The 17,896-nt window shown below is 55.8% G+C and overlaps 1 protein-coding gene across 1 annotated transcript in view; it reads left to right on the forward strand.

Moving 5' to 3' along the window:
- The window catches only part of RET (ret proto-oncogene), a 54,883-nt gene that overhangs the window by 20,727 nt on the left and 16,260 nt on the right, over nucleotides 1-17,896 (forward strand). Inside the window, exons 2-10 of the mRNA XM_027530631.1 lie at nucleotides 3,578-3,841; nucleotides 5,590-5,877; nucleotides 8,228-8,469; nucleotides 9,754-9,949; nucleotides 11,275-11,474; nucleotides 13,862-14,120; nucleotides 14,838-14,963; nucleotides 16,465-16,575; nucleotides 17,370-17,492. Of these exons, the coding sequence (XP_027386432.1) occupies nucleotides 3,578-3,841; nucleotides 5,590-5,877; nucleotides 8,228-8,469; nucleotides 9,754-9,949; nucleotides 11,275-11,474; nucleotides 13,862-14,120; nucleotides 14,838-14,963; nucleotides 16,465-16,575; nucleotides 17,370-17,492 (1,809 nt within the window). The remainder of the gene's footprint in view (nucleotides 1-3,577; nucleotides 3,842-5,589; nucleotides 5,878-8,227; nucleotides 8,470-9,753; nucleotides 9,950-11,274; nucleotides 11,475-13,861; nucleotides 14,121-14,837; nucleotides 14,964-16,464; nucleotides 16,576-17,369; nucleotides 17,493-17,896) is intronic.

The following is a 17,896-nucleotide window of genomic DNA, read 5'->3' on the forward strand; positions in this document are numbered from 1 at the left end:
GCCTTCCCAGATCTGGCCTTACTGGGGCGGGACAGGGGGCCGCTGTGCACTGGGAGCCCTTCTGGTTTCTGTGAGGAGGGAAGACCCAGGGTTATTACTCTACCAGGCAGTGCAGTGGGGTTCCAGTGCATTACAGGTGGGGAGCCTCTCTGCGGCTGCCCCTTCCCTCCCGTTGGCTGAGGAAACACCACAGGGGCACTCCTGTCTTTGTCACAAGAGCAGTGATGAGCAATGCTGTAGGGTCCTCTGTAGACGTGTATGTACTTTGCAGGAAGCGTGAGCCAGTGGAGTGAATCCTAGCTGTGCAGGAGGATCGATCTGTCAGCTGCGGCCCATCACTCTGCCCAGCTTGCAAAAGGCCTGCTCCGAGCTGGTGCCATTGGCCGCCCTTTCACAGAAGCAGGGACAAGGCCAGTCTTGAGGCCATTTAGGGCTGACACAGTTCTCTGAGCTGCCAGCCGTCCCTGCTAGAGTTGGCTGCTGCTGCTGCTGCTGCTGAGTTGCTCAGTCGTGTCCGACTCTGTGCGACCCAAAGACGGCAGCCCACCAGGCTCCGCCGTCCCTGGGATCCTCCGGGCAAGAACACTGGAATGGGTTGCCGTTTCCTTCTCCAATGCATGAAAGTGAAAAGTGAAAGGGAAGTCGCTCAGTCGTGTCCGACTTTTAGCCACCCCATGGACTGCAACCCTCTAGACTTCTCCATCCATGGGATTTTCCAGGCAAGAGTACTGGAGTGGGGTGCCATTGCCTTCTCTGAGAGTTGGCTACTAAATCCAAAAGAAATGAGCATCCTGAGTGCATCTGAGAGGAAGCCCATGTCCTTGTGGCCAGTTGGGAGGCTGTGGGACAGGAGGGTGGCATTCAGCCATGTGTGGGCGGCTCCTGTCGTGGTCTCTACCAGTGAGACCCCTGGCAGGGGAAGTCAGGTCTCCGTGCTCCCTCCCCAGAGTTCCTCAGGGTGACTTCTTCTGGGACTCCTGGAACTGCCACCCCCTTGGACGGCAGGCAGCATGATGCTCTGGGTGGATCCCCTCCCTCAAGAGGTGGTGGGGCAGGAAGGCCCCAGTGCAGAGCCCAACTTGGGCACAGTGCCAGCTCCTTGAAGTCCAGCTGCCCTTCCCAACACCTCACCTGAAGAGGCCCAGTGATTCTGGGTCCCACTCCAGGGACAGCACTCCTAGGGAGCAGTTTTCCAAGGGTCTAATAGGTCAGCGCCATGCCTGCAGCCCCTTCCTTCCATCTCTGTCTTTAGTCCCGGGTGTGCAGGGCCAGACCTTTGACTACTGGCCAGAGCATCTCTCGCCTCCATCCTCTCCCCCTTACTCCTTACCCTCCTTTGTCTTTTCCCTCCTTCTGTCTCTCTCCGTTTCTCTTCCTGTTCCCTCCCTCTCCTGCTGGCTCCGTGGTCCAGGCCTGTCCGGCAGGGCAGCACCCACTCTGGGTGGGCGGAACCCAATCAATGCACACTTCCCTCCAAGTTGGCATTCCCAGCCAGGTTGCCTTTGAAGTCATCCTTGGGAAACCTGGCACAGTGCTGGCAACCTTCCAGTTTTCTTACTGTTTCGCCACTTTGGGATCCAAAAGGTCTTAACCTGTTCTCCTCACCTGACTCCACTCGGCACTTGTTGCCCACACACAAGTGTGTCTTCGAGGACCCAGGCAGCCCCAGCGTGTCTTCCACTGTGCCGAGCGGACCAACCACTCACCCTGGTGGCTGCAGGAGAAGCAGAATGTATGTGGAAACAAATTGATTGAAAAGAGAACTTGTACTTACACACAAGTACAATGTTTCTCATGTTTGCTTTGTGCGGTAGTATTTTTTGTGCTTTGTAGAGAATGTTGGCAGGTTTTCAGTCGTTTTTTTAAGCATTGCCTGCCCATTTATCCATCTTTTTAAAACTTCTTACTATTTAAAAATAACTTTTTATGATGCAAAATGTTGAACCTAAACCAAGTCAAGAGAGTAGTAGGCTGAGCAGTCCATGGGTTCACCCAGCGTGGCCATGGTCAGCACCCCTCTTCCGCATGGCATTTTACAGCTCTCCCACAGCCCCTCAGTGATCAATTTAGGCCACATTTACATAGGCTGAAATGCAGAAATCTTGGCTGTATGTTGGTGACAAATGGATGTGCCTGTGTGACCCCATCAGGATATGAAACCTGTATGTTTCCCAAAATGTGCCCCCTGCTTTTCTAGTCTGTTGCCCCTCCCACCCCCAGCTGGTTCAGTTCAGTTCAGTTCGGTTCAGTCACTCAGTCGTGGCCGACTCTTTGCGACCCCATGAATCACAGCACGCCAGGCCTCCCTGTCCATCACCAACTCCCGGAGTTCATTCAAACTCATGTCCATCAAGTCGGTGATGCCATCCAGCCATCTCATCCTCTGTCGTCCCCTTCTCCTCCTGCCCCCAATCCCTCCCAGTATCAGGGTCTTTTCCAATGAGTCACCTCTTCACATGAGGTGGTCGAAGTACTGGAGTTTCAGCTTTAGCATCAGTCCTTCCAGTGAACACCCAGGGCTGATTTTCTGTCCCCTAAAATCAGTCTGGAACGGTGCCATGTGATTCTTTTGTGCTGTTCCTTCCACTTGGCAGGATGTCTATGAGATGTGTCCAGGCTGTCGTGTGTATCAATAGTTTGTGCCCCGTCCTGACTGCATAGGGTTCCATGGTGTGATGGACCGAGGTTTGTTATCTGATCACCTACTGGAGCACATCTGGGTTCTTTCCAGTTCTTGGCTCTGTGAATAACCCCAGCATTTGTGAACAAGTCACTTGACGGACATATGTTTTCATTTCTCTCAGATAAATGGAGTGGAATTTTTCGGTACTATGGTAGAAGCGTGTTTGACTTTAGATGAAGATTTTGTTCCTTATAGGGGCTTCCCAGGTGGCACAAGTGGTAAAGAACCCACCTGCCGATGCAGGAGGCGTAAGCTATGCAGGTTCCATCCCTGGGTCAGTAAGATCTCTTAGAGGAGGGCGTGGCAACCCACTCCAGTATTCTTGTCTGGAGAACTCCAAGGACAGAGGAGCCTGGAGGGCTACAGTGCATAGGGTTACAAAGAGTCGGACACAACTGAAGCAACTTAGTACACACACACGTTGTTACTTATAAAGTACTCTCGTTCATCTTTGGGGACCCCTGCCTGCTCTGCTTGTCTGGCAGCGTCTTGTACACTTGAAAACTCTGGCTCCAGGTGATGTGAGCAGAAGCCTGGGTGAAAGCCGAGTGGCTTAAGTGCTTATCTATCTTGGGTAATTGAGGATGATTTTGTAGCTGTTTATGCTTCCTCACTTCCTCCTCTTTCTGTTTTAAAGCTGTGTGTTTGCAGCTAGTGTTTAGCTATACAGATAACTGTGTGTTGATGTTCTTAGGACTACAGATGAGAAAGACCTACTTAGATCAGAATTTTAAATTAGTGAGGTTTTCTTTTTCGGCCCACAAGGAAGCTATTGCTAAAATGTCAAGTCAAGCCGCTGGGAAAGCTGGTCTGCCTGGGAGGGCTGCTGGGCTCTGCCGTCACGGTCACCGTGGTCATCCCTCCCTCCCTCACGTGTTTCCCTGCCTCCCACAGCCCCGCTGGGACTCTACTTCTCCAGGGATGCTTACTGGGAGAAGCTATACGTGGACCAGCCGGCCGGCACGCCCCTGCTCTATGTCCACGCCCTGCGGGACGTGCCGGAGGAGGTGCCCAGCTTCCGCCTGGGCCAGCACCTCTACGGCGCCTACCGCACGCGGCTGCACGAGAACGACTGGGTCCGCATCCAGGAGGACACGGGGCTTCTCTACCTTAACCAGAGCCTGGACCACAGCTCCTGGGAGAAGCTCAACATCCGCAGTAAGGGGGCGGCCCTGACCCCACCCCCACACGCCTCACTGCCCACGCCCCGCCCCGCCCTCTCCTTGTCCCTCCTTAGCGCCCATCACACAGCTCCCAAGGAGTGAGATGGTGCTGGCCTGTCTTCTTTGTCCAGCCTGTGAGGGAGCCAGGATGAGCTTGAGGACCACTGATGACCCTCAGGCCTTCTGAGGCTGTTGGGATTTTGGAGAACTTATGTGTAGAACTTGAGGGGCTCTCTCCATGCTGGCTCCAAATGTCTTTTCCAGTTGGATTAACAGAGATGTGGGGTTGTGAGAGAAGAGTTAAGAAAGGCTAGAAAAATCCCAAGATCTTGATTTAGTGGATGATCTGGAACTTGGTGGAGAAGCAGCTGTTTGCACGGAGAACCCACCTTGCCATCAGCAGCAGGCTGCCCTTGGCACCTGGTGAGGACGGGGGCCTGGTGCCAGGGAGGAAAGTGGAGCAGGAGGAAGGCCTGGCCGGCTCCTCAGAGCAGGGGTCCAAGCTGGAGTGAAGCCCACATATGCCCTGGCACTGGGAGGAGAGTGTTTGTGGAGCAGAGTGCTGCCTTGTGGCACCAAGTAGTGGTCACAACCCCACCTCCTGCTCCATAGACAGGGCCTCCCTGGACCCTCACGCCAGCCCCAAACTCCTGTGAGTGCTGTAAACAGTACTGCCAGAGTGGAATTTGCCGAGGGTCTGAGTTTGATAGGAGGCGTGTTCTGTTCATAATTAGAGAGTGGCCCCATGCACCTGCCAGCTCAAGTCAGGAGAGAAATCACGGTAATTAGAACAGAGAAAGTTTATATGGAGAATTATTAATCACAGCAGGGGACTGGAGCAACAGAGGACAGGCTAGGAAGAAGCAGAGGACTGATAAATATGGGAGGAGCAGATGTGAGGCGGGGACACTTCCCTAGGGCTGAGATAGAAGGCCCAGGAAGAGCCCCTGCCCCAGCTGAGATCCAGACAGGTTGGAGGGGGGTTGCTATAGTGCCTCCATGATGGAACTTGCCAGAAATCCCCTCTCTGGGGAAGTCTGTGTCTCTGCAGGGGTGGCATGGTATTCCCTGGGGGTCCAGTGGTTAGGACTCTGCACTTTCATTGTTGAGATCCTGGGGTCAGTCCCTGGTCAGGGAACTAAGATCCCACAAGCAGCAACATGGGCAAAAATAGAATAAGTATTTTATTTTTATTTATTTTTAATTGAGGGATAATTACAATATTGTGTTGGCTTCTGCCATACATCACAATGAATCAGCCACAGGTATACATATGTCCCCTCCCTCTTGAACCTCTCTCCCACCTCCCACCCAATCCCACCCCTGTAGTGTTTTTAAAAGTGAGAAAAGAAAGAAAGTGCTTGGGGCAGTGGGTGAGGGAGGGAAGGGAGGTCGCCTGAGGTGCCAAGAGCCCACCTTGGGGAAGCACTCCATCGTAGACCCAGGGCTCAGGGTACCTCTCTGAGGAAGGGTATTTGAACTGAGTCTTGGAATAACCAGAGAGGTGGGCCTGTGAGGACAAGGGAGCAGAGCCACAGGGCCCTGAGGCTGCAAGATCCCAAGTCCAGGGCCGTAGGGGGCAAGCAGGAGGTGGGGGCCAGGCGGGGTGCCCAGCAGAGCCCTGCGGGCCTTGGTGAGGGCTAGGCTTTGCACCAGCCCCGAGCTCCTGCCCTCTCCCCATTCAGGTCCCAGCTGGGCAGGTGTGGCTGATGCCCCAGTGGGGCCTGACTTGTCTCTCTGCAGACGGCGGCTTCCCACTGCTTACCGTCTATCTCTGGGTCTTCCTGTCACCCGCGTCCGTTCGTGAGGGCGAGTGCCAGTGGCCGGGCTGTGCCCGTGTGTACTTCTCCGTCATCAATGCCTCCTTCCCAGCTTGCGGCGCCCTCAAACCCCGGGAGCTCTGCTTCCCCGAGTCAGGCCTGTCCTTCCGCATCCGGGAGAACAGGCCCCCCGGCACCTTCCACCAGTTCCGCCTGCTGCCCGTGCAGTTCCTCTGCCCCAACGTCAGCGTGGCCTACAGGCTCCTGGGAGGTGAGTGCCAGCCGCATGGAGCCTTCCTCGATGCCTGCCGAGTGCCAGGCACAGCACTGTGGTTCCTCTACATGAGCTGTCCAAGTTGACTCTGCACCACCCCATCATCCATTCATTCAGAGGTCCGTGTGTATCTCATGTATGCAGGCCACAGGCCAGGCGTGGTTCTAGGGACCAAGGATGAAACTGAACAATTCAGGCCCAAATCCCGCCTGTCTGGACCTTCCACGCCCATAGCAGGTGGAGCCCACAAGGGTGCTAAGGACATTGGGTGGCCTCTGAAGAGACTAGTTGGAGGTAAAGCTGAGAGGGCATAGAGTGGTGGAGACCACTGTCCCAAGTCAGGTGGCTGGAGCAAGGTAAAGGAGGGTGCCCAGCAAGCAGGGCGAGCTCTTTTGAAAGTGCCAAGGGGGAATTGTAGCTGGAAGGGAGGGCAGAGGCTGCTGAGGGCAGAAAAATTCAAGGGAAGGGGCAGGACTTCCTGGTTAGGGGACTAGGGACCCATAGAAGGTACTTGCAGGGGTGGAGGGGAGGGTGTCATTGACAGGCTATAACTTCCCTTTAAAAGGTGTGTCTGGCTGATGTGTGAGAAATGATTTGGGGTGAGTGGTTTGGAGGAAGCAGGAAAACAATTAAGAGGCAGGAGAAATCCTTGAGTGAGAGGATGAGGACTGGGGTTGAGGGTGGAAGCCTTTAGGCCACAAGAAGCAGGAAGGCTCTGGGCATGTTTTTGCAGGAAGATCCAGCAAGATTTCCTGGGGAGTTGAATGTGGGGTGTTGAGAGATTCACGAGGGGACAAACCTTGGTTCCAGGATTCCACCTGAGCCACTGTAAGGACAGTGGACCTTGTCACAAGATGGTCCTAACATACAATGGCCCTGGGGAGGGCATATGGATATGGGGTAGGAGAAGGGCACTGGATTCGAGTGGAGATGAGATAAGGCAACTGAGCCGCCATGTGTGAGGTGCCATTAGACAGTTTAAAGGGGACTTAAAGGGGACACTTACTATGCTGGTCAGCTAGGAAATGAAGCCTGGATTCCCACCAGGTTGATGGCACCCACACATGGTCATAATGTTAGAGGAAATCTCAGTAGTGTAAGGAAAGTAGTCACTCACATTCCCAGCATCCTTTCATTTATCCTGCAACAGGGATGGATGTCTTTGTACAAAATTGTCCCCAAAGCTTATGCTTTAGTGTGGTGCCTTTTTCACTTAAAAGAAAAATAAAAGCTGTTTTTGTAACCATAATCAATAGAGGGAAACGTGTAATTCACATGTAATATGTGGCTTTGATGTGATTTTTCCACCAAGTGGAGTTGACAACCCTCCTGAGGTTGGCTATGGGGTGGTCACTGTTCACCTTCAAGCCTTCAGCTTTTCCCCCTTTCTGGGTCGTTTCTGGAGGACGAATTCCGGGACAGGCTTGGGTTGAAGAGTATGTTGTTATTACTGGTCCTCCCCTCATCACGTTGCAGTGAGTCATTGAACTTTTGAATACACACAGCATCTCATCTTCTGCGGCTTCCCTGGTGGCTTTGGCTGATAGAGAATCCGCCTGCAGTGCAGGAGACCTGGGTTCGATCCCTGGGTTGGAAAGACCCCCCCCTGGAGAGGGGAACGGCTACCCACTCCAATATTCTGGCCTGGAGAATTCCATGGACTGTATAGTCCATGGGGTCGCAAAGAGTCAGACACGACTGAGCAACTTTCACTTCACTTCATCTTCTGGCGAGGAAACTGAAGCACAAAGAGACAAGAACCATCAGCCTCAGGCCATGCAGCCTGCAGGTGTATAGGGCAGGGATCCAAACCAGACAGTCAGAAATATTTGTGTGTTAACATGAAATCACACCACATGTCCCCCATGTTGGTTTTCAAGTGGTGTAATTGTGGCTTTTTTCTCACATTCTCTAAAATGAGCATGTCTTGCTTCCATAGTTAAGGAAATTCCTAACAGTTTTTTGAAAACCAGCAAACGCTAGGAGCTGGATCTCTGGGCTGCAGCCTGACTGGTGCCAGCCCTCGCCACAGAGGAGGCAGGCAGGGTGTGTGAAGGGGTGTGCCTCTCCTAGGTGATCAGGTTGAGGACCTGAGGCAGACCTCCTGGTTCCCTCTCTTCCCTATCAGCACCGGTGCAGGCTGCAGGCACAGTGATGCTCAGAGCAGTGTCTTCACTGCAAACTGTGCTTGGAGGCTGTGCTCCACTGTGGAGCTAAACAGGGGTCGCGGCGCAGGGCCAGCATGCACCCCAGCTCTGTCTCCTCTCCTGTGGGCCCCTGAGGAAGGCAGCTCGCCCTCCCCGCAGCTCGGGGTCATCCCGGGGTTGCTGGTCTGCTTGGTGCTCAGGTGAGAGTCTGCCTTTCCGCTGCGATCCGGACAGCCTGGAGGTGAGCACGCGCTGGGCCCTGGACCGCGAGCAGCGGGAGAAGTATGAGCTGGTGGCCGCGTGCACGGTTCGCGTGGGCGCGCGCGAGGAGGAGGTGATGGTGCCCTTCCCCGTGACCGTGTACGACGAGGACGACTCTGCGCCCACCTTCCTCGGGGGCGTCGACAGCGCCAGCGCCGTGGTGGAGTTCAAGCGGAAGGAGGTGCCTATGCGTTTGTCTGGTGCTCGTCTAGTGTCTGTCGTCTCTCTGTTGGGCATCTGGGTCCCTCCATTCGTCATTTGTTCCTTGGTCTATTCAGCTGTCCATCTAGCCATCCAGTCATGTGGCTGACCACTCTAGTTATTCGTCTTTCATTTGTCCATCAGTCTGTCTGTCGGGGTTTTGTTGGTTTCCAGGACAGCTGAGGAGGAGAGAGGACCAGCCCCACTGGCACCGAGCTGATCCCTGCCCCGGGAGGAGGGTGAGGGGAGGGGCTGGAGTGCCGGTGGGGTTGGGGGTAGGGGTGCCCAGCCTCTGAGTCATCCGGCAGGGCTCACATCAGAGGGGCGCAACTGTGCTGCTGCACAGGCGGGGCGCGCTGCCCCAAGGAGACGGAGAGGACATCTGCAGGAGGGCGTTCCCTTCTTCGGGCTGTCGGCCCCTCAAGGGAGGGCCAGTGAGTTCAGGGAAGGTACCCCGGAGTGGAGGAAGACAGGCCAGTGGACCTGACAGGGATGTCCCTGCGCCGCCCCGCCCATCGGGTCCCGTCTTCCTCTGGCCCGCGCAGGCGGAGCGTGACTGCCACCTGCTGGGCCCTGGGCTCTCCTGCAGCCGGCAGGCTGGCGGGGGCAAGGGGAGGGTCGGAGTCGGATATGCAGTGGTTGCCTGCTTCTCTGGGCACCCCGGGAGCAGGTTTGGTGGATGGATGGGCAGGAGGAAAGCACATGGCGTAGGGAAATGTCTCATGAGCCTTGCAGGGCAACTCCATGGTGACACTGTGGAGCCTGGTCAGTAGTGAGAGCAGAAATGACCTGTGACTTTACTCAGAAAGCCCCTCATGACCCCCATCCAGCCTGGGGTACAGAAGAAGCTTTAGGAGAGACACTGGTGGACACTGTGCTTAGGTCCCAGCTCTGTCGTCTTTCACTCCATGACACTGAGCTAACTTATCCACTGTGCGGGGCCCAGCTTCCTCGAAGGAGTGTGGGGGTGACCACTCTGCACTGTGGGGACCTGAATGAGGTCTTCCACAGAGCACCAGGGCGTCTGTTCTAACCAATAATCATGGGAAGTCTGGAGATGCCATCGCACCTGTTGGAAAGGTGAGGTGCAGTGGCCCAGGAAGGGTGACAAGCATGCTGGCTGGGGGCCCCTTGCAGCTCGAATCCTGGTCAGTCTGACCCTGGAGCCAGCTCTGACCGCACACACGTGATCAACCTGTGGGGCACGTGCCCTCCTATGGGCTCTGGCTTTCGGGGCCCTGACTGGCCCCCGTATTCTTTGCAGGGCACAGTGGTAGCCACGTTACGTGTCTTCGATGCAGACGTGGTGCCAGCCTCCGGGGAGCTCCTGAGACGGTACACGAACACGCTGCTCTCTGGGGACCCCAAGGCCCTCCGGACCTTCCGAGTGGAGCACGCGCCCAATGAGACCTTGGCCCAGGCCAACGGCAGCTTTGTGAGGGCAACCGTGCATGACTACAGTAAGAGGGGAGCAGTGTGGCCTGACACGGCCCCCTGGGGAACTGGCAGCCCACTCTCCGTGGGCAGGGCAGCACCCTGCACACGTAAACACCTATCCTGGCCCTCTCAGCCCAGGTGGCCATCCCTTCCAACCCTCTTCCCAGCCTTTGTCTCTGCTGGGCTCACCTTGGCCACCTTGGTGGGTGTTTACAGGCCATCCTTTCTCCCTGAACTGCCCCAAGCCCGAGGCCGACCGTGGCAGGACCCAACCACACTACCCTGTGCTGACCACACCAGGGCTTACTGCAACACCTATCTCCCTCTGGCCCCTGGCACCAGCTGTGCCACCTCCTAGGTGCCCAAGTGCTCAGGGATCCTTGACCCCCCACCAGCAACTCTCTGCTAACAGGAATTGATGTCCAGTAGCAGCTCTGTGCCCTCAAATTGGAGGGTTCTGGGATGACTATCCCGTCTGGCTTCTGAAACGTGCCCACCCTCAGGCCTAAGCACCATGTGCCCCCAGGGCTCACCTGCAGGATGGGGTGTCCTCATCAGTTGCCAAACCCCGCCTCCCTCGCCTGCCCTCCTGCCTGTGTTTTGTAGGATCACCTTGCAAATATGCCCCTTGTGCTTGGATCCTTGTTTGGGGGCCTGCTTCTGGGGAACCCAGGACCACTGGTGCCTATACCCCTTTCTGCCTGGCCTGATCCTGTTTCCCGTCTTCTCCTTCCTCACCAAGCCTCTGATGACCTCTGTTCTGTGCGAGGGAAAATGTCATCCTTGCCCCTGCACACTCACTCTATGCCATGTGCTCCCAGAGATCCTCGCCTCCTTTGTGCTCCACTAAATGGGGATCTTAGCCTTGGCACATGGTGACTGCTCAGGAGTGGGAAGCTCCCGGGTGCTTGAGGCCTGTGGAATCTGAGGGTCCACAGGAGGCTGGTGCTGTTGCAACAAGTGCTCAGAGGCCAGGACAGTCTTCCTAGGATCTTGAAGGTGGTGATGGTGGTGGTGGTGGTGGGTCTTTACCTGTGTGTGCTTGCCCCCGACACGCATCTTCCTTATACACAGGCGCACACACACACACACCTCGCTGAGGTTACCTCCCAGCTGAGGAGGGTCTTCTGGGCTCAGCTCAGCACAGTGACTCGTGTTTAAAATAGTTCAACCTTAGTGCCTCCTGCCAGGTCTGTTGTCTGTGTACCATGTGGGTAGAAGTACCTGTTGACACACATATGCCCATGTGTCCAGGGAATGCTTTGCAGGGGAGATGTGCAGCAGCGTGGGGCAGTGGTCTCCACCCTCAGCAGGGCCCCTGCCCATCATCACATGTCTCCACCTGCAGAGCTGGTTCTCAACCGGAGCCTCCCCATCTCGGAGAGCTGGGCTGTGCAGCTGGCCGTGCTGGTCAACGACTCAGACTTCCAGGGCCCAGGGGAGGGTGTCGTCCTCCTCCACTTCAACGTGTCCGTGCTGCCCGTCAGCCTGCGCCTGCCCAGCGCCTACTCCTTCTCCGTGAGCAGGCGGGCCCACCGCTTCGCCCAGGTGAGCCCCTGGCCTCTTGCCAACCTGGGGAGGGGAATAGAGGAGCAGGGACCCCCAGGATGGGGGTCACATGGGGGACATATATGGACACCCCCTCCCTGAGTACAAAGAGTGTCCCTGGGGAGCAACAGGCACAGAGCCAGGGAGGCTAAGGCTGTGGGAGAATGGAGCAGTCGTGAGAGGGGCTGGGGGGCTTTGTGGGCCCCTCTTTGGCCTCTCCCTTCTCAGCATTTTTACATTTTTTACTAATGAAAGAGCAGTGCCAGGTAAATCTGTGCCAACTTGAAAAGACGTTCCTGAGGGTGAATGAAGTGGGAAAAAGTACTTTGCAGAAGTATTGGTCTCAGGTGGCTCCATATGTTCAAAACCAAGTCTTCGTTGCCGGAAATTTCCAAGTGTGCAAACACAGGCCTTAGTGGAGACCTCTGCAGGGAAAGCGGAAAAGGCAATGGCACCCCACTCCAGTACTCTTGCCTGGAAAATCCCATGGATGGAGGAGCCTGGTGGGCTGCAGTCCATGGGGTCGATAGAGTCAGACACAACTGAGCGACTTCACTTTCACTTTTCACTTTCATGCACTGGAGAAGGAAATGGCAACCCACTCCAGTGTTCTTGCCTGGAGAATCACAGGGACGGGGGAGCCTGGTGGGCTGCCGTCTATGGGGTCACACAGAGTCGGACATGACTGAAGCGACTTAGCAGCAGCATCAGGGAAAGACAGGGAGTGCTTCTACTTTCTTCTTTCCTGCAAGTCTGCTTGCTAGAGCTTATTTTGCATTTGTCATCAGAAAATAGTGATTAATAGTAGGGGGAAAAAAGGAAAAGTAGTAAGAATTCGTCAGAAGGGTATAAGGGATAGACAGGAGCGATCTCGTTTCCTCATATCAGCCAGTGTTTAACGTTTTGGTGCAGTTCTGTCTAGAATGTTTCTCTGAAGCACTTTTTAAAGTTTACTTGCAGTTACGGGAAGCATATGACTTAACATACTGCATTCTCCTAATCGCATAGCTGTGGCCATGTCTCCTTTAGAATGTCCCATTTAGGGTCATCTCCTACATAGGACAGCGGCTCTGCCAGTTTCTGTGGGTGGTTCCCATGCCCTCTCCGCTCCTGGCAGTCACTCAGGACCCAGCACAAGAAGAGTCCCACTCTTGGGCACAGCCAGACTCCCCACTTGCCACTCCTGCCAGGCCTTTCCTGGAGGTAGAGGGCAAGGGTGGTGAGAGGTGATGAAGCAGAGGAGCCTGAGGGGTGTCCAGGGGGGCTGAGGTGGGCACAGGCATTGCCAGGCAGAGCCAGGCAGTGGGGAGGGTGATGAGGGCTGAGTGGGAGTGGCGTCTGGGAGGGCAAGCCCTGCCAACCTCTGCGATGCCCCCCAGCCCTGCCCACTAAGTCTTTCCCTGAGCCTGGACTCAGGAGGGTGCAGGGACCTGAGTCCCATCCCGGCCTTACACACACTGCAGTCTCTCACCAGCCTCCCCGCCCCCCGCTTAGTATTCATGATTATAAATTGAAGGTGGTGACTTCAGGCAGTCTTGAGGATCACAGGTGAAAGTGGAAGTGAACCTGCTGTGTACAAGGAAGTGCTCGGAGCCCAGGAGGTGGTTTTGTTGTCGTATCAGGAGTGGGCTTGGTGGAGCCTGGCTCTGCCCTGGGCCTGAGCAAGGGCCTGTGGCTGCCTCCAGTCCCCCAGCCCTCAGCCCTGACTAGTCAGAGCTTCTGATCTCAAGCTCCAGCAACCCTAACTCCAACTTGGGTGGTGAGGGAGGGAAAAGGAGAGTTCCAGGCCCCAGTGACCACTGCGGCCATGAGGCATCCCTAGAGAAGTATCCTTTCTCTCCCAGGGGTTCCGGCCCAAGTCTTAGGAGGCTGCGGGTCCTGGGTGGGACAGTAACCCTGCTGTGTGAACTGTGGCCCAAGTGCCGTGCTCTGACTGACCAGGCAGGTGACCCGGACAGGACACTAAGGATGGACCTTAGTGGTCCCCAGAGCACGACGGGTCTGCCCAGAGGAGAGGGAGGTGTGTGGGAGGCATCCAGGCTGCCTTTGTGCTCGAATGAGGAAGCAAGTGAGGGGTGAGCCGGGCAAGCCGGCAAGCGCCTCCCTGGAGGGCCAGTCCCTAAACCAAAGCCCGGAACCCTGTGTTCTTTCCACCTCCGCCTCCCAGGAACAGGAGTGAAGGGTGGTGTCATGGCCTGGGCAGGGCCAGGCCAGGCAGGCAGATGGGTCTAAAGACTCCAGGGGCCTGGAGGATGGGGAGATTGGGGGCCGCCATCTCTGGGCTGAGTGGGAAACTGTCCTGGGACTCAAGCTGGCACGGAGCCCCTCCAGCCACTGTCCCAGGTGGTCCAGCCACCCGGCTAAGGGTTCCCTGATCCCATGCCTAGATCGGGAAAGTCTGCGTGGAAAACTGCCAGGAGTTCAGCGGCATCCAAGTGCAGTACAGGCTGCAGCCCTCCAGCGCCAACTGCAGCGCCCTGGGGATGGTCACCTCGGCTGAGGACACCTCGGGGACCCTGTTCGTGAATGACATAGAGGCCCTGCAGCGGCCCGAGTGTGCCCAGCTCCAGTACACGGTGGTGGCCGCCGAGAAACCAACCCGCCAGCAAGCCCAGACCCCGCTGCTCGTTAGCGTGGAAGGGATATGTGAGTGCCCGGGCTGCGGGAAGGGTCGGGGTGGACGGGGTGTGGCAGAGCCTCGGGCTGTCCCTGTAGAAGGGTGCGGTCCTGTACCCCGTCACTGACTGGTGGGCTTCCTTGAGCCTCCTTCTCTGTAAGATGAGAAAACAGCGCCCAGCTGTGCTGGGAGGATGACGGGGGGAGGTGTGACACAGTTTAGTTCAGAGTGACAGCGTTGTGGGTGGCCCCTGCTGCCCATCGCGTCTGTCAGCAGGTCCTACCTGTGCACTCGTTTTAGGGCTGCCAGGTACGATATAGGATTCGGGTGGAGTGTGAATTTCAGGTAAACAACAAGCAATTTTTGTGGTGTAAGTACGTCTCATGTAGCCTTTGCAGTATGTTAGAAGACAAACTCCCCTATGTCCCTGTGATGTTAGGGCCGTGTTTACACAAAGCAGATATTCACTGTTCTCTGAAGTTCAAGTTTAACTGGGGGTCCTGTGTGTCCCTGGCTGAGTCTGGCCACCTCCCATCCCCACTCCATACTCAGCCCCCTAGCTGCCCCGCTGTGTGACTGCGATGCCACCCCTCCCCCAGCAGCCCCCTCACTACCCCGCGGCCCCAGAGTTTAGTGACTGCCTCCCCTCTGGGCTCAACTCGTGGGGACAGCTCAGCCAGTGCTGCCTGCACCCATGGGTGCCCGTGGCAGGCTGGCCCCCTGTGACTGCTTTCTGCCACCCCTAGACGTGCCTGAGGAGCCTGGCTGCCCCCTGTCCTGCGCGGTCAGCAAGAGGCGGCCCGAATGTGAGGAATGCGGCGGCCTGGGCTCTCTAACGGGCAGGTGCGAGTGGAGACAGGGAGACGGCAAAGGTAGGCCCTGGGCAGAGCCAGGCGGTGGGGAGCGTGATGAGGGCTGAGTGGGAGTGGGGTCTGTGCGTGCGGGCCCTGCCAGCCTCTGCGACACCTCCCACCCCTGCCCATCGAGTCTTCCCCTGTGCTCTGTCCCTGCCGTGGCTCCTGATGCCGAGAGACGATGGTCACAAGCGCAGGGAGCAGGGAACTTTCCAACTGTTTATCACCGATGGGATCACAGGCGCCTGAGCCTGAACTCGCTCTAGACTTGAGAAGGTTGGGGCCAAAGTTGAGATGTGTGTGTTTTCTTTTTACTTTATTCTAAAATTCTGAATTTCTGTATTGGTGCCCAAACCAGATGGTAATTAATATGAGTATATCCATTTCTCTACCCATGTACACATAGATACACATGCAGTTGTGAATGTGAAAGTTAAAGTGTTAGTCGCTCACTCGTGTCTGACTCTTTGCGACTCCGTGGACTACAGCCCGCCAGGCTCCTCTGTCCATGGAATTTTCTGACAAGAATGCTGGAGTGGTAGCCAGTTCCTTCTCCAGGGATCGTCCCAAGCCAGACAGAGATTGAACCCAGGTCTCCAGCATTGCAGGCAGACTCTTTACTATCTGAGCCACTGTATTCACCCAATGCCTTCTTTTTTTGAACTTTTTATGTTATATTGGAGCATAGTTCATGAAGAATGTTGTGTTAGTTTCCAGTCTACAGCACAGTGATTCAGTTATACATACACATGTATATATTCTTTTTCAAATTTTTTTTCCATTGAGGCTTTTTTTAGAATATTGAGCAGAGTTCCATGTGCCATACAGTAGGTTCTTTTTGGTTATTTTAAATATAGCTTGTGTACATGTATATCCCAAACTCCCTGACTATCCCTTCTCCCCACTCTTCCCCCCATTCACCCAATGCTTTTAGACACATAGTTCACAGACCCTTTTCGAAGATCTCTTGGTAATATTACTGTGCGTCTAAGAAGTGGAGGAATTAAGGTAGGCTACACTGTTGACATGTCATTTGTAGTTGGCTTTACTTCATGAAAACACAAACCTTAAAATAATTCAAAATATCCAAAATGGTCTTCAGAGAGGCTGTACCCGGGAGGTCCCAGTCCAGGGGACGTGGACCCAAATAGGAGGGACCTGAGCAGGCTTGGGTGTGGACAGTGGCTGGCTGCCAGCTGGGTCCGCCAATCAGAGGGTTCCACCCACACTGCGGCCTAGAGAGGGTCCCAGCCTCGTCTGGTCTCCCTGGCACAGCTCTGGGACTGCCTGGCTCCTCCGGCCCTCACCATCCTGGCTGCCCTGCACCTCAGGCATGCCCCGCTGGTGGGGCTCTGTGTGTGGTTCTTCTTTGCTCAGATCTCAGTTTGCTTTTCCTTGTAGGGGATGGGGTGGGGTACAGGGTTGACCTGGAAGGCCCTGGGGTGCGACCCTCCTGGCTCTGCAGTCCGAACAGGGCAGCTGCTCCCTTGTGGTCATACCTGCCCGCTCTGTGTTGTAGGGATCACCAGGAACTTCTCCACCTGCTCCCCCAGCATCAGGACCTGCCCCGATGGCCACTGTGACGCCGTGGAGAGCAGAGACCCCAACATCTGCCCCCAGGACTGCCTCCGTAAGCAACCTGAGGAGTCTGCACCATGAGCCTGAGCGAGCAGGAGCCTGGATGGGTGGGGAGTAACGACTCTCACCTGCACTTCAGCCAGACCAGCCGAGTTCCTGGGTTTTGAGTGCAGAACCCTTTCCTAACATTTTGTTTGAATAAAGGCGCTCCTCCCCCAAAACTAGAGCTTGCCGGCTTGACCCACATTCTCCAGTGTTTCCCTGGCCAACTCCTGTCCATGACTCCCTGTCCCTTGTTTTGCTGACTCCCAGCTGCCCCCACTACCCCTTTTCTGCTTCTGAAAAGTAACCAAGTGTGGACCTTGGCCAGGGCCCAGGGCAGCCTGCAGGTTCCTCCTCTCGCCCAATGCGGCCAGGGAGCTGGTTTGGAGGCCCATCATGCTGCGACTAGGGCTTCCCAGATGGCACTAGTGGTAAAGAAACCCACCTGCCAATGCAGGAGATGCGCGGGTTTGATCCCTGGATCGGTAAGATCCCCTGAAGAAGGGCCTGGTGACCCACTCCAGTATTTCTGCCTGGAGAATCTCATGGACAGAGGAGCTTGGTGGGCTACAGTCCATAGTGTTGCAAAGAGTTGACATGACTGAAGCAACTTAGCACACACGCATGCATGCTGAGGCTCCTGCCCAGGGTGACCCAGACTTCTGAGCTCACTGTGCATCCTGGGCCTGAGAGTGCTGACATCAGGTGGGAAGGGGCCTCTCATGACCCTGTCTGGTGGTCCTGGCTGGCCAGGTCCCCCTGGAGGCTGAGAGTGGGCTGCTGAGTGGTGATGTCTGTCCTCAGGGGGCGGCAGCATCATTGGTGGGCACGAGCCTGGGGAGCGCCGGGGGATTAAAGCTGGCTTCGGTATCTGCAACTGCTTCCCTGAGGAGAAGAAATGCTTCTGCGAGCCAGAGGACAGCCAGGGTGCGTTGGGGGAGGGGGATGGCACAGCTGGCTGGGATCCCCATGCCTCCCTGAGCCTCCAGGGAGCGAGGGAGAAGATTGCAGGAAGGAAGAGATACCTAGGAGAACTTCTCCTTCCCTGGGGTCTTGGTTCCCCCATGTGTGCAGACAAGGACCTGGCTCAGGGCTACTAAGACCGCCTTGTGGCTTGAAGTTCCTTTTTTTTTTTTGCAAGGCTTGTGGGATCTTAGTTCCCCAACCAAGGATTGAATCTTGGCCACGGCAGTGAAAGCTCCCTGTACTAACCGCTGGACCACCAAAGAATTCGGCCTCAAGTTCTATAATAAAGATTGGACTGAAAAATTAGTTCTTCCACCAAATAACTCAGCATCTCCTCAGACTGTCCCTGTGTAGAGCCTTTTCTG

This window comes from Bos indicus x Bos taurus, chromosome 28 (assembly GCF_003369695.1).
Source record: "Bos indicus x Bos taurus breed Angus x Brahman F1 hybrid chromosome 28, Bos_hybrid_MaternalHap_v2.0, whole genome shotgun sequence".
Taxonomy (NCBI): Eukaryota; Metazoa; Chordata; class Mammalia; order Artiodactyla; family Bovidae; genus Bos; species Bos indicus x Bos taurus.